Here is a 17,270-nt window from a genome sequence, read left to right on the forward strand (position 1 = left end):
ACCAGCTGAACTACTGAAGGTGAAGCAATTATACTCCAATAAAGATGTTAAAAAGATGTGTAAGCTTTAAATAATCCCAATTTTATTACCCATTCATTAATAAACTGAGTTCTACAGAACAGTTAATATGGAGAACTCCAGTTAAACAGCAACCACTGGCACATGCTGATTCACCTACAAGCATATTCCTCATTCCAACGGCCATAGGCAGCATGTGTCTCCACCCCTGCAAGACTACGTATTCCAATGTTTAAACAGTTGATCTGAGATTGATAAAATGATAACACATGAAGCAACATGAATCTACTTCAATTCTATCATTTTGTGTGACCAGAAGTTTTTAACTTGGGTTTAAAATAGTGAAACTGTGAACTATACCTTTAATATTGAAATTATTTTGTTTTAATTGCTAATATTTTGTTTTATGGGAGTGAATAAAAATAATTATAATCACCAATTATGACATAATTCTCTTTGAAGATTATTTTATTGTACAGACTAGAGGATAACCATATTTTAAGAATTATCTATTCCATATATCAAATGCTCTAGGGACAGCACTAAACTGCCATTTTTGAAACCCCCTCATGCATTTATAAACACCTGACATACTCTATATTTGGTTTATTGTTGCTTTATTGTCTACCCCCCCACTACCAGAATACAAGCCCCATGAGAACAGGCACTTTGCTTTATTTACCTTTGTATCTCTAGGGCCCGAGACAATGACCAGCACATAGTAGGAGATCAATAAATAAAAAAGTAAGGAAGGAAGGAAGGGAGGAAGGAGGGAGAAAGGGACAGAGGGAGATTACCCTCAAGACTGCGTATTGAGAAAGGGGATACAAGGACAGAAGATGGAATTTAATTGGAATGGTTACTTCCCAAGTTTGTTGTACTTATAAAAACAAACTATCATTCTTCTATATGTGCTCTTTTAACAATCTAAAGTTTTGAAAGAAATCTTCCTTGTGGCCACAAATCCTTTAGTACAATTAGTGGAATGCCCAGATAAGCTAAAAAAATAATCGTTCTTATATGTTCATGTTTCTTTCATCTAAATGGAATTAACCAGTAACAACCTCCTTCCATTCTTTTTAAAGCACGATGCTCATACTCCGATAGAACTTTGCTTTAGTTTATTACGCGAAGGTACCACACTTTAAATTTGTGTTACATGACACATGTTCTCAAAATATTTTCTATGACCAAATCTATTTCACCTAAACACCATTTCCTCATTGTGAATCCATAGGTTGTCTTTTTGTTTTGTTGATGATTTCCTTTGCTGTGCAAAAGCTTTTAAGTTTGATTAGGTCCCATTTGCTTATTTTTGTTTTTATTTCTTTTTCCTTGGGAGACTGATCTAAGAAAACATTGCTAAGATTTATGTCAGAGAATGTTTTGCCTCTGTTCTCTTGTAGGACTTGTATGGTGTCATGTCTTATATTTAGGTCTTTAAACCATTTTGAGTTTATTTTTCTATATGGCGTGAGTGTTTTAAGTTCATTGATTTACATGTAAGCTGTCCAGGTTGCCCAACATCAGTCGTTGAAGAGATTGCCTTTCCTTCATTGTATATTCTATAGAGTTCCATTTATTTTAAATAAAGCAAACTCCATCCAATTTCTAAGCTTAATATGAATTTCTGAAAATCAGATACAAAGTGAATATTTTCCATTTCAGTGTATGAATCTTCATGGGAATAAATGATTATGTGACTGAATCCTGGTTTAATAATGATGTTGATTAATAGTAAATAATAATATGGTATCTATGAGATAAACACTGCATAAATGTACATTAAAATGGAACATTTTTAGTAGACTCTAACATAATTATAATCAAATGCAAAACTTAAAGAGACTGGAGAATGAAAATACATGACCAGGACAGCACGTCTGTGTACACAACAAAATGAATCATCCAATATTCTGTGGAGTTTGGTTTCCCCATCTCTAATTTGCATAATTTTCACATATATATATCGCCATTAAAGGAAAGATTCACAGGGGTGAAATAAGCTTTCTTTTTTTTTTTTTTTAAAGATTTTTTTGATGTGGACCATTTTTTTAAAGTCTTTATTGAATTTGTTATAATAGTGCTTCTGTTTTATTTTTTGGTTTTTCTGGCTGTGAGGCATGTGTGATCTTAGCTCCCTGACCAGGGATTGAACCCGCACACCCTGCATTCGAAGGTGAAGTCTTAACTGCTGGACAGCCCGGGAAGTCCTAAAATAAGCTTTCATATGATTGGTTCCTCTATTCATAAAATATTTTGCTGAGATTTCTCTTAAATTCACAGAACTAGACAGAGAAATTTTAAAATAAATATTGCTTAAAGCCAACTGCAAATTTAAAGTGAATAATGAAATCAAAATTTGAGCATTTGGAAAAAGAACACTTAAAATACCATCTGTGAGCCTGAAGTTCCTATACGATTACGAACCAACAATGTTCATAATCATTTTACCCCATCATTTTTGACACTGTGAACATGAAATAAATGTAGGCATTACCTTAAACCACCAACGTATTCTTGTTTTTCAAATATAGTGATGTCAGAGTAGCCTAATCGAGCCAAGAAGGAAGCACAACTTATACTTGCAGGCCCAGCACCCAAAAGAGCAATCTTTGCAGAATAGGCTTCAGGCATTTTTTCTGGGGGAGGCAGAAAATGACTCCTGATTTGTGGGATATTCATTGCTTTGAACACCTACGGAGAAATCAATTGGCATGGTTAACATTTTTAAGCTAACTTTTACATCCTCAAACATAGTTTTAATGTTTCCAATCCATTTGTGCTTTTAATAGAAATAAGCAGTACATTTTAAGTATTAGCATACTTAGAAGTTATATTGGGTCAAGCCGATGGCAATCTATGCTTGACTAACTCTTTCTCAATCTTTGACATTCCTGTCTAAGGTCCTCTAGGAAGCATTCCTGACTCGCTTTCCCTACTCCAGCCCTGGTCCAAGTTAAATGCTCCTCCTCTAAGCTCCTGTATCATACCGTGTATGCTATTAATGAAACCATTTACCGCATGTGCCACGTTTCCATGTTAGCGGAACATTAGTTCTTGAGTCATAGAATATGTCATATATAAAAACACACACATATAACTTATTAACTATTTGTTTTAAATATTTTTAGAAACACGTTACCATTGTATAACCAGCAGTGAGCGTTAACCTGGCACATAGGCATTCAGTAGATAATTTATGACATCTGCTTCTGGTTATGATAGATTAGCTTTTGAAGAATAACATTTCAAAAATATGTTGGAAGCACTGGAGACCCTCTGAAGTAAGCCTGACTAGAGGAGCCAAGATCTCAGAAAAAAGGGAACAGCAGAGAAGTGAGGTGACAGTTTAGGAGTTACTTTTACCCTGAGGGAGTTCGCCACTTCTTAGCAGAGTGAGGAATCTTGTAGATAGATGACCACGGCTCAGAAGAGACAGAAAGAGAGATTTTAGCTAATTTTCTAGGACTAGAGAGACAGAGTGTTTATAAACAAAACAAATTTCTATAAAGCAGAAGGGAGCTTTCTGCACTCTGAGAGGCCAGAAGAAACAACTGGAGTACAGGAGTAGTTGAAGAAGAAAAAGTCCTAGTAAACACCTTACCATACAGCTGAAACTTCTGGAGGGCTGTACTCTGCAAGTGGGGCAAACCAGAGGAAGACATGTAACCCAGCCTGATTTAGATGAAGGTGATAAGGTCTCACTCCTGTCTACCTCCCAAATGATAGGGTGAACCTTCTGTGGAGGATAATAAGTCAACTGCAACATCTACAAATTTTCATATACGAGGCCTGGCTTTTGATCAAAAAAGCCCAGGCTTCTCATTAACTAAGAACTAAGAACTGCCAATAACTCAGAAAACATAAAGATATGCATACATAATCCAGTAAGTGTAGTTATCAAAGATAGACTTTAGAATAGCTATAATGAACATGTACAAAAAATACATAAGAATGTGAATTTCACCAGGAAACTTGAATTTGTTTTTAAAAAAAAAGAAATTTTAGAAAAGAAAAAAATTCAAAATTAAAATTGAAAACTAAATAAATGTACTTAACAGTAATTTGAACAGGTGAGCAAAAATGGACTCATAAACTGAAGATGAGTCAATGTTTTGTTCTGTTAGTTGTAAATTATTATTGCACTGGATTTTCCCCCTTAGTTTTATAGTAGGGTGCATCAACCTTGGTAGTTTCTGATGAACTGAATATTTGAATGAAATTTTGTAAACTTCATCACAAACGCAACATGTTTAGAAGTCTGGCTTTAAAATTATGCTCTTGGGGTTGAGTCATGACCTCCATCATTCTCATGGTGTACAGTATTGAATAAGTGTTTTAACATCTCCATGCTTCAGTCTCCTCAAACTGTAAAGTGGGGTTAATAATTATCTATCTCATAGGGCTAATATGAGGATTAAATGAGTTAATACATGTAAACCTAATCTGAGGGTTTCTCTGAATGCCAGGGCACAGTAGAATTTTACCACATAGTAGGCTTCCAGCAAGATTTTGATGAATTTCAAAATTCCTGAACTCCAGTGATAGTTACTCATTTCAACAAATGAGTAACACACGCAGTTCTTCCTCAGTGATACAAAAGGATGGTTATTTATAGGTTATTTGTAAGTGAATAATCTTGAGGAACATTTTAAATAGATTTCCTTGTATAATCACCCTGTGATTTCTGACTTTTCACTCATTTGGAAAGTGCATTTCTTTCATCACTCCATATTGACTTTACTAACATTTCCCCCATAATTTTCATATTATTTTGAGGCAAGGGAGAAATTATCCTGATTTTTAAAATGCAAAGACTGAGACACAGAGAGGGGCCATGTAATATTCCCCCAAGCCTCCTCACGTTCTGGAGACAGAAACAGTATAATTTTCTAATAATTATGCAGTGCTCTCTAAATGGAAAAGGACATAACATGGTAAATGCAAAGATATTTACTGATTCTAATTTGAGAGTATCCTTTTTCTCATTTAAATATTTCTTACTTTCTAAAATGGTACTTAATGGAAATAAACACAAATATTTGGTAGCTATATTTCTTCCTCAATTACTCTACTTGTTCTTATAAACCAAGCAATAGCAACTATAAATTATAGGGGAATCATGACAAAGTTTTCTTGGATATTTCAGAATATCTCCACTAGTTCAAGGATATATTGTAAAAGGTTAGTTGTATTCAACATATCCCATAAGAGTTTTATATTTTTGCAAGTATTTAACTTGATTTTATTATAGAAAAAAACATAATTTCTGGTCATTTCTAAAGAGATACTATTTCATCAGTGTAGGTCTAAGAGAAACCTTAAAAAAATAATACATTGGTTTTCATTTTGCTGGTTTCAGTTTCTTTGAGTTAATTAATTAGCAATATGACAGTCTGGTTACCTTTTGAATGCTTAAATGGAAAGAGATTGTTATTTGTGCATCCAAAAGTAAGTTACCTCAAATTACATGCCTTCTAGGAGATGCTTCTATGTAATTTTCTTTGTAACTTGCTTCCTTTTGTGAAAGAAGTCAAAGGAAGTACTGAGTACATACTATTCACCGCACTCATCCTTAGAAAAGAAATATTCTTGGGCTGTCTGACAGTTTCTTCACCACAATTAAACAAGGGACACCAAAAGTGGGAACTGTGTTTCAGACACATGAGAAATAAGGAAAACTTCATGCTATGGCAAATTTTTAGTTATCAAAATTATTAATGCATTAGTGATTCTTAAAAAATGTTGTTTCATTATGTTCTTATTATTAAAATAGACATTATTGTGAGACATCGCTGGCATGGTAAAAATACTGTGTAATTTGAAATCAGAATATTCTGTTCCATTAAATTTCCACCTTAATTTGGTAAATATCTTTATGTGCCCTCTATATTAGTATGAATAAGACAAACACAGACCTTCCAGTCAGTAGTTCCCTGGGTAACAGGGTACTCATATGTCTTAAATATAGAAAAATTATTACAATGCAATCTGTCCATGTGTAGGGTTCATTTTTATACATGGTGCTGTTGGAGCTGGTGAGAAAGAAATGTTATCCCAGAAGGGAAGAAAGATAACGCCTTAGCCAAATCTTAAAAAAATGACACATGTTATTGTGGAGAGGATTTCACCTCTCTAAATGTCAGCTCTAAAATTAAGAGAGTAATAATTACTTCAACAATTTATTGTGAAGATTGAATAAATCAATGATGATAACCTCCCGGGATTAATGCTTTCTCTTTATAAGGCACTCACGTAGGTGCTTAACATTTACATCTCCAGCCCTAAAATCTTTAAAGTTAGGTATCATTGCTCATTTTATAGACAGCAGAACTGATTCCTAACTTATTATTCTACATTATATTTCATAGTTTTATTATGATTAAACTATATGTTCTATTTGTGATTTAAGGCTACAACTGAATTGAATAGTTAAGTTGACAAAATACAATTAGAAAACATAGGTGTGTGTACTTTGGTTATGAGCAACTTTACTGATCCAAAATCATATGTAGGTTCAAACTAATCAGTGCAAGCACTCATTTGCCTTCAGAATTTGCTCATGCTGTTCTCTGTGCCTTGAATTCTCACCCACTCCCAACTTTACCATACTTGATGAACACCTTTCAGGATTCGGTTTAAATTTCACTTTCTCAACTCAGCTTCCCCTCCCTGCTAGACTATCTGTTAGGGTTCCTAGCTACTGGCTCCCACAGTATTGTCTGACTGCCCCCTCTCCGCACTTCATTGTAATTTGCTTGCTTTATTTTCTTTCTCACTAGGCAATAAGCTCCCTGAGGGCTAGTATCATTCCTATCTTGTTCATCACTGTATCCTTAGCACCCAGACACTGCCTAGTACCTAGTTAGTCATTCAAATATGTGTTCATTGCTGGAGTTGGAAAATAAAGCTGCCGGGGGTCAGGCAATCCACGCTACAGCTTGCTGGGGACAAAAAGAGAGCAGGGAGGCAACAGAGAGTGATGGAGACATGGTAGACTGGAGAGATCATTCCCCCATCCTATCAGCTTCAACTGATTTTTAATATGATTTTTCAAGAAACAGCAGTAATGGTTAACTACTTATAAGCAGGTCAATAAAATAATAAAAGAACAGTAATTAGAAGGCAGCCAAAATTGAAATGTACTGGTTGTTATGTGATATGCCAGATAATCATTTACTAAACTATTTTCAAAGAGCCAGGTTTTCTTTGTAGATCACCATTATTTTTGCTCTCATGTTCTATTTCATTATTTTTCTATTATTTTCAGTTTCTTTCTTCTACTTTTTCCACATCTACCACCAACACATCCCTCCTCCACCTGTTTCCTCTCTCTCTAGCTTCTTGAAATGAAACCTGCTTACTTATATATAATCTTTATCTCTTCTGTTATATACACTTAACACAATAAATTTTCATGTAAAAATGGCTTCAGCTACATTTTACAGGTTGTCAATGGAAATTGTGTCATTCAGGTCTAAATATTTTATAATTTCTATTGTGATAACCTCTTTAACCCATGAGCTATTTACAAATGTGTGTTTTAAATTTGTTGCTATTACCTTCATTTTGACAATATTTTTATTTTTGATTTCTAATTTAGTTGTGTTGTAGAAAAGTGCAGTCTGTATGTATTTATTTGTTAACAATATATGTCCACACACATATATATCTATATGCACTCATTCTATATTAGTTGGGTACAGGAACCTTTCTGGGTTTATTAAATCAATCTAATAAACTTTACTCAAAAAAATCTTACAAATTTTGAGTAAGGCCATATTGTAATGTATATGTAAGTTTATGAATTTTATACTTTTAAGACATTTATTCTTCTTTTCATTACTTGTTTTTCTCTTTATTTTTATTAGTACACGTTCCCTAAAATTCCACTTTTGTTACCTATGAATATGACTACATTAACTTTTTTATGGTTACTATCTTGCAAGGTATTGCTTTTTTCAACCACCTTATTTTCAAGTTATCTGATAAGGTCTTTCTCTTTTAAACATCATATAGCTGTTTGGAGTACTTATTTTTAATCCATAATAAAGTCACTTACGTTTTAATAAGTAAACTTAATAAATACATTATTATGATTAATTATATATTTGTACGTATTTCTACTATCTGCTTTGTGTTTCCTGTTTACCATATTTTGTATTTGCTTCTCTCTCTCATTTTTTATTTTTCCTTTCCTGTCTCTCACTGGATTAAGTTTTCTACCCACCCACCCCTCTTTGATTCTATGATTTCTTAGAAGTTACAGGTGGTATTTCTATATTTTTTGTGATTACCTTTTAATTTTTAACATAGATATTTCAATGTTTTTAAAACATTGAAGAGAGATATCAAGTATCTCTCTCCTCCCAACACAAAAGGCCCTTACCACCCTTAACTGTGCTCTACCACACCCACCTCAAACACCTTCCTTGTCAATTTTATATAAAATTTTATCTCTATCTTTTTTAACACCCCAAAATGAGTTGTTATCATTACCTTACAGTCAATAATTTTATTTACCACCATATTTTTCTGGCTTATTTCCTCACCATCATTTCTTACATCTCTCTTTCATTCCAAGTTTGTCTCAGTCATGCTGAAAAATAACTTTTAGCAGTTCTTATAACAAGGTGAGTAATAAGTCACCTTAGATTTTAAATGCTTAAAATACCTTTACTCATGCTTGTATTGTTAAGGGAGAAATACAGTTCTTTATCTTAGTTCTTTATAAAAAGTGTTCTTGACTTCTAACATCTATGGATGCTGATGAAAAGTCTGGGGTCAGTCTAAATGTTGTTTGGTTTTAAAGTAATCTGTTTTCTCTTTTTCTGGAAGCTGCTTCTTTTGAGGTCTTTGGTATTTCACAATATTATAATCGTGAGGGGCTTACATCTTTCCTTTCTTTTGGAAAATTCTCTACCATAACTGCCTTAAGGCTGCTCTTCACCAATCTCTTTCTATTCCATTTCTAAATTTAACTTTTTACTGGTATTTTTACTACAGTGAATATTTCCAATCAACTATTTTTCATACCAAATTCATTGTTTTTTTTTCATAATTTTACCTTATTTTTATGGATATTATTTTCTATTTGTTTTAAAGGCCTGATTGTGGTAGTATTTGGTTTCATTAGGACAAAATCATCTATAGGTTGAGTCTTTTGATTATCACTGGCAGCATTAGCTTTTTTAATGTGGCTTTGGACTTTTTGTTCCAGACTTATTCTGAGACAAGGTTTTCTGTCTTTGCACTTACCCTCTTGCTTCTTATGTACAGTATACAGTGGCCTCCACCCAGCATCACTCCTCTCCCTCTACCCCACTGCAGAAACAGGTCTCTAACTGGAAGCCCAGGGCTCCAGTCCCCAGGTGATATTTAGAGATAACACAGAAGCAAGTTACTGGGCCACTAGGCACATGCCCAAAACACTGGGGCACAGCTTTCATAGCTTATCTTTGTAGCTTCATATAAGCACTAGCCCTGCATCTATTTTTTTTTAAACTTTCTACCAGGGTTAGGTAAATCCAGTCCTCTGCGATGCATAATGTTTTTGGTACTTATTATCCCACACCAGTCAAACTCCCCAGCAGCCCCTGATTGTTTGCTTATGCAGAGCCTAGCAGACAGTGGCCCAAGTTCCCTGTTTACTCTTGAATATTTCTATACCATTTCTGGCCCCAAAAGGTATTTACCTTCCTTTTTAGTTCAGCTACTAACTTTTCTTGTGTGCTTATTGTATTTCATTTATAGTTACGCTTTGGAGCAAACGGGTATTTAAATTTTAACTCCCAGCATAATGGCTCTTACAAGTGATTCATGCTGATACACTATTACTGCTTTGTACTACTTTATACTACTACTCATCAAATATATTTGCAAAAAAAAAATACATATTTTTAAGTTGTTAAGATTCAAATGAATGAAAGTCCATCCTTCTACACTGTAAGGTGCCCACAAGAGTATATATATTTGAACTTATAAAAAAAAATTCAAAAAACATTAATAGCAAATCTTAATAACCATGTGATTTCGGTAAATTTCAATGTTATTGCCCCAAATCTCTGAATGTATTTTTATGTGCTAAAACTCCAGATACTAATATATAGTTTTAAGACAAACTAAAATGTTGTGATGAAAATCATCTAACTATTTATCCATCTTGCAGGTTTAATTATTCATCATTGTGCCAGCACTGAGTATTTTTTTTTTAATTTTTACTGGAGTATAGTTGCTTTACAATGTTGTGTTAGTTTCTACTGTACAGCAAAGTGAATCAGCTATATGTATACATATATCCCCTCTTTTTTGGATTTCCTTCCCATTTAGGTCACCACAGAGCACTGCATAGAGTTGCTGTGCTATACAGTAGGTTCTCATTAGTTATCTATTTTATACATAGTATCAAGAGGGTATATATGTCAATTCCAATCTCCAAATTCATCTCACCCCCCAACCCTGCACTGAGTATGTTTAATAGATTTCTAAAGATTTTGGAAAAGAATGTCAAATATTTACCAATATCTTTATCAAGACATTATTCCTTTCTATTAATCATTGCATTAAGATCAAAAGGAGAGACACAAATGAAGCCTGTACAGGCATTACTTGTGTTTGCATCCCCAAGAGCAGCCCTCTTGATTTTATTTATACAAACTATTGATTTTATTACTCTTTAATGCATATCTTTCATGTACTTCTTATTTCTCTCAGAAATACTTTTTTTTCTTTTCTATGAACAGTATTCACAAACTATTGATAACACTTTTTTCAAATAGGAGTGGTATGGAGAAATTTTATTCAAAGATGATACAAGTTTGGGACAATAAGGCAAGTGTGAGATGTCATCAAATCTAACAACTATTCGCTAATCCATATTCTATTTATAGATAAACTGCAAAAGGCATTAGCCATAAATATTGGTTATTATACATAAATAGTGGTTATCATCCATTATCATGGTAACATATCTTAGATTATACACATGAACTAGCAGAACTTATTGACCAGTTTGCCAAACTGTATCATAAATGTGGTAGACTCATTCTTAAATGTACTTATAGACCAGTTATCACAAAATCAGGCTTAGGTTTTCCTAATTAATATAAAACTTTAGGTAAAAGCTTAAACTTCAGGGCTCTCAATTGCACGGGTCCCTTCCAAGGCCCTGCCTTTAAATCTGTAGCAGTACTTTTGTGTAATTCTTCAAAGAAGGAACCCAAAGTTTATCATCTCAGGCCCCATGAAACCTGAATACTGGCTGTATAATAATCCTTCAATGGCAAGAAGAAAAGAAAAAACAAAAGCTTCCTGGTAACATACATAAATAAAGAAAACAACTAAGCCATATGTGTTGGTCTTACACAACCTATTTTAATATAGTTGCTTCATATCTAACAGAAAATGAGGTACAGTGACCTCATTTGTGAGTTGTAAGGTATAGTGACTGAGGTATTTGTGGCTGAGTCAACAAGGTGTAACACTGTGAGCCTGCAGCCAGAAAACCCAAGTTTACATTGACTTTGTATCAATGACTTATAACATTAGGCGGGACAAGTGACAGTTTGTGAAATAATGGGAATTAGATGCTTTGTACTCTGGATCTGCCCTTTATTACATGTGAACTTGTGTAAGTCTCTTGTTACTCATACAAAAAAAATGAGGGTGATAACATTTACCTAGAGGGTTATTTTGAGTATCAGTCAAGTTCTAAGTAAAGTACCTAACACTGTCCAGGGCTAAAGGAGTTTGTTTAACAAACTATGATTTTCTAATCAATTTGATCCTTGGTTTCCTCATGCCCCAAATGGGAAAAACATTGGCTAGTTTACATGTCTTAATGGTTGTTTTACAACATTTTAAAGTGAGATATTATAAAAAAGCATTGAAGTGCTATGCAAGTATGGAGTATTATGATGCTACATTTTCCCCCTACCTGATCCTATCCTTTGTACTAATGTCTATCATCTCCAAAACCAAATTTCAAAAATTAATGAAGATTAGAGAGGGGAGACAGCAGACGCAAGAAGAACTACAATCCTGCAGCCTGTGGAACAAAAACCACATTCACAGAAAGACAGAAAAGATGAAAAGGCAGAGGGTTAAGTACCAGATGAAGGAACAAGATAAAACCCCAGAAAAACAACTAAATGAAGTGGACATAGGCAACCTTCCAGAAAAGGAATTCAGAATAATGATAGTGAAGATGATACAGGACCTCGGAAAAAGAATGGAGGCAAAGATCAAGAAGATGCAAGAAATGTTTCACAAAGACCTAGAAGAATTAAAGAACAAACAAACAGGGACAAAGAATACAATAACTGAAATGAAAACTACACTAGAAGGAATCAATAGCAGAATAACTGAGACAGAAGAACAGATAAGTGACCTGGAAGACAGAATGGTGGAATTCACTGCTGTGGAACAGAATAAAGAAAAAAGAATGAAAAGAAATGAAGAGAAGCTTTAAATGACATGACAGACCAGGTAGATTTAATTGATATTTATAGGACATTCCATCCAAAAACAGCAGATTACACTTTCTTCTCAAGTGTGCACAGAATAGTCTCCAGGATAGATCATATCTTGGGTCACAAATCAAGCCTCAGTAAATTTAAGAAAATTGAAATCATATCAAGCAACTTTTCTGACCACAACGCTATGAGATTAGAAATCAATTACAGGGGAAGAAACGTAAAAAACACAAACACATGGAGGCTAAACATTACTAAATAACCAAGAGCTCAATGAAGAAATCTAAGAGGAAATCAAAAAATACCTAGAGACAAATGACAATGAAAACACGGCGATCCAAAACTATGGGATGCAGCAAAAGCAGTTCTAAGAGGGAAGTTTATAGCTATACAAGCCTACCTCAAGAAATGAGAAAAATCTCAAATAAACCATTTAACAAAAAATAATAATAATAATGAAGGTTGGATTATTAGTCCAAGGATGCTAATGTAAATGCATATGCCTTATCAAGTTTGTTATGAAATTTCATTGTTGGTTTGTATTATTTCCTGAGAAACTACAGTGTTTCTCAGGACATGTAGTATGTAGAAGCAGCCTACAACAACACTTAATTCTAATCAATGTTCAATCAATGTTTGTTTGATTAACTGAATCCTTACCTAGTGGGAGTTTAATACAGTGGGTGTTTATACAAGCCAGTTTTCCTGGTATAGTCCTGGTTTGTTTCTGTTGCCCTGAATTAATTACTAATAGTGTTCTCATTCACTTTCCAAAGTATCTCGGTCATTTGTTTTATTAACTGATTTATAAAGCAATCAACATAACAGAGTATATCCAATCTCACATTTCAGTTTATGTACTTTTTCTTAATAATTGATTTTAATATGAGGACTGCACCTTAATTTTTTATTTGTTCTCTACTTATCTATTTGATAGATGGGATGCATCACAAAAAAACATTATTTGAGAGAGGACATGCAGTACTCTATTATTTATTAGTGTATGTGTGTCTATATTCTACTCCAATATACCTGTAGAAGGCAAAAGTTTAAGGCTTTCAGTGACTCCATGTTCAAGATGAATATATGGTAGAAATAATATTTGTCCTATTAAAATAATCACTAACCCAAGTAGTCATGTTCCTTCTTCATTCACAATTCTTTAAAGTATTTATTGCAGCATTTAACAAAATATAAATATTGATGTCATTTAAGTAATTTTACTAGGTTACTTAATGTAGCCTCATAATACCTGGCTGCTTGAATCATATCAGTGTATTTTTTTATTATATTATAAGCACTGGTCAATTTGATTTCAACTGTGCCTACTCAATAAAACATAGAAATAAACACAAATAGTATATGATGGTATATAAATAGTATATGATGGTATATAAATATTATATGATGGTGGGCTAAGAACTGGGTATTACAAATGAGAGGTGATATAAAAAACCTGCTGAGAGATACAATTAGAGAAAAATCTAAAGAGTAATTCTGTTCTCAGTGAGTCACCTGATTTAGTCTGGAATTCCGTTTGTCAGTTCCATTCTTAACTGAAAATGTGAAAATAAACTAAAAGTACAGTGTCAAGAAGTATATGCCACACAAAACAGTATACGTAATGGGTATTAAAATAATCTCATAAAACATTTACTGGGAATAATAGATATTGTTTTTAGATACCAATTTCATAATCTAATGTATTCCTAAAAATTCATAATTGAGGAAGCAATCTTAAGTACTAATCCTCTGAACCTCATTCACTTTAAGATTTAGAGTCAAACTTTAGAACCTTGGACTTTCAATTTTAATTTTTCTAAATTGTCTCTAAAACTCTTTAACATCAGTAAAAGGGAAGTGATTTGACATGCAGCTAATTATCTACTTATAGTTGTTTTTCAAACTTTAGAAATGAATAGAAAGATGCATCCTTATTTCACTATCTTTTTGCAACAATTCATTAGTTAAATTTGAGAGGTAATGAGAGTCTAGTTGGTTTATTAAATGTGATAAATACATGATTTCTTAAAAATTCAACTAAATGATCAAACACATTTTAAAATAAAATTTTCAAGTGTTACATTTTTGTAGAGAAATTTTTAAGACCCTGATGAAATTGATAAGAAAATCCACGGCAAACTATTATTTCCAAAATTGTTTTATTGAAACACTATTATTATACCTAACTGAACTAGGAAAAACTGCCTCCAAGAGAGATTTGGAATCACCCTGTAGCCTGTCTGTCCCACAAGCACACAAAAGTGTATGAAGCAAGGTCACCGCAGATGTGAGGACAGCAAAGGACTGACAATACAGGACCAAAAGAAAGTAGCTGAGTAGCTGGTCTCCTGATTCTCCTCATGCTATCCTTTGTATGATTTATTCCTTTTCTACCACAGTCCCTCCAAATCATATGCCCATGTTCAAATGGAAAGGTGTAAGATATGGATTTAAATGATAACGGCAGACTACAGAGTTGATATTTTAAAAATAACTTATAAGTTACAGGAAAAACAATTTTGAAAAATATCATACTATTTTACTCTGCTTTCTTAACCTTTGCTTAATTTGGCTGAAAAATAGATTTATATTTCTTTAAAGGTCAAAAATCAATCATCGTTTTATCAAACAACCAAAACATGAAATTATTTGCATCATGTTCCACTTTGACTTAAGTATTCACGTCAATAGTTTATTAGTTTGAAAGAATAACAGTATTTTGTATACTGTTATTTATAATTTAATATTTTTATTTTAATATTATTTAAAATATTTATACTTTTTCTTTTCACTGGAAGTCAATTAGTTCATTGTATTTTGCTTATTTTTTTAACTGAAGTGTAGTTGATTTAGTGTTAGTTTCAGGTGTACAGCATAGTGATTCAGTATTTTGCAGATTATACTCCATTTTAGGTTATTACAAGATAATGAGTGTAATTCCCTGTGCTATATAGTATATCCTTGCTGCTTATCTATTTTATACATGGTAGTTTGTATCTGTTAATTCCATACCCCTAATTTGTCCCCCCCATTCCCTCTCTCCTTTGGTAACCACAAGTTCATTTTCTATATCTGTGAGTCTGTTTCTGCTTACCTTCACAGCTATGACAGTTGGGTAAATTTAAGTAAACAACCCTTTCACAGAACTCTCTACAATAACTTGCCCTAAGTAGTCAACTTAAAAAAAAAAAGAATGGAAAGCTTTTCTATATAGTTCCACTGGGAGATTTTTATTTATGATTTGATAGATATATTTGAAGACACAGTAATACAAAGTAAAAATGGAACGTAATAAGATACATTCCTATCTAAATTCCATGAGTCACTTAAAATAATTTTAATGCCATTCTAATCTATGCTATGTCTTAAATAAACAGACTGCTTTGGAAAGCAGTGGTAGTAACCTCATTAAAACCAAGTGAGAGTTCTCAGAGGAATGGTGTTTCCCTTTCTCTCCCTCTCTCTGTTTCCTCTCTCCCGCATACGCTCTCTCTCTCTCTCTCTCTCTCTCTCTCTCTCTCTCTCTCTCTCTCTCTCCCCCTCTCCTCCCCTTTCCTTATCGCTCTCCCCCTTTCGCCTTCTCCCTCTCTGTTGTCAGGTCACTGACAAACTAACAATATTATTTTAACTCATCTTGTTTTGAAATGCAGTGTTAGTTCGTATACATATTATGTGACCTTTTACTTACTACATCCTTGCAAGCTTGCCCTGTTTTAATGAAGAGGCAATGAGTCCCCAAAGAAAAATGTGGAAGAATTCAAGTGAATCTTCTCCATCAACTAAGGATTTTCTCAGGTTGTAAAGATCATACCTTGCACTGGTCAGGTAAGCCTAATGCAATTTTGAATTTGGTAGGAAAAGAAATTAAATCCAAGAATTTATTGCAACAACTCACAACCTCAAATTGTTTCTATTTTCTCATTCCCAGGAGCCCTTCCTTAGAATTAACCTGTCAGAAAGCAGGAAGGGAATAACCCTGATTTATTACTAAAAGCAAAGTGAAATTTAAGCTTGAGGGATACTATGGGAAGGGTCCTAAAAAGAAAGAATATATTGCGTTTAAGTTGACAAAATCAGACAGGGAAGTCATTAACTAAAAATCTAGTGTTGACAGGCATTTAATTTGGTATTCTAGCCAACTGGACACCAAGGATTACAAAATTTTACTGGAACCTCCATATAAGCTGGTCATTTAAATGATACATGGGAACTGACCTGGTAGTTGACTCCAAAAAGGAGACCCCAGAGAGAATAAGATGTCCCAGAGAATCAAAGTCATTTAAAAAGGATTCATAAAAGAGAAAGACATGGCACAAACTTACAGGATAAATAGGGACAAAATGTTTTCATATTACTTCATTATAAATTTGCATTCAAATAACACACCGGCTTTTAATCCATAAATTCACAAAAGCTAATGTTAAAGAATATTATTCAGTTTCAGGGTGTTTGATAATTCTACAACCTCTATTACTCAAAAAATATTACAAAAGAATACTGATGCATTATTTCAAGCTGTAAAGATTAAAGACAGTTTCTGGAAAAAGAATCAGTTAAGCAAGATAGTCTTTTCATAATGAGGGCTCCTATCCACACTCCAATGTAAAGTTAATAAATATATCCCATTTTCAGATCCTCCACTTCATATAATTTTCAGTGAAAGTTTTTTAATAACCTCTGGGATTACAATTAAATTGACATATGGTTTTAGAAAATTTCATTTTTGAAGCCAAGTTGTTGAATAAAAATACTGTTTATGGCACAAAACACTTT

The 17,270-nt window shown here is 33.3% G+C and overlaps 1 protein-coding gene across 2 annotated transcripts in view; it reads right to left on the reverse strand.

Annotated features, from left to right (window-relative positions):
- Positions 1–17,270, reverse strand: part of DPYD (dihydropyrimidine dehydrogenase) — a 793,614-nt gene that overhangs the window by 563,652 nt on the left and 212,692 nt on the right. For both annotated transcript variants that reach the window (XM_024751225.1, XM_024751226.1), the window contains exon 6: positions 2,519–2,715. In XM_024751225.1, coding sequence (XP_024606993.1) covers positions 2,519–2,715 — 197 coding nt within the window. The remainder of the gene's footprint in view (positions 1–2,518; positions 2,716–17,270) is intronic.

The sequence above is a fragment of the Neophocaena asiaeorientalis genome, unplaced genomic scaffold, assembly GCF_003031525.2.
Source record: "Neophocaena asiaeorientalis asiaeorientalis breed wild unplaced genomic scaffold, Neophocaena_asiaeorientalis_V1.1 scaffold147, whole genome shotgun sequence".
Lineage (NCBI taxonomy): Eukaryota > Metazoa > Chordata > Mammalia > Artiodactyla > Phocoenidae > Neophocaena > Neophocaena asiaeorientalis.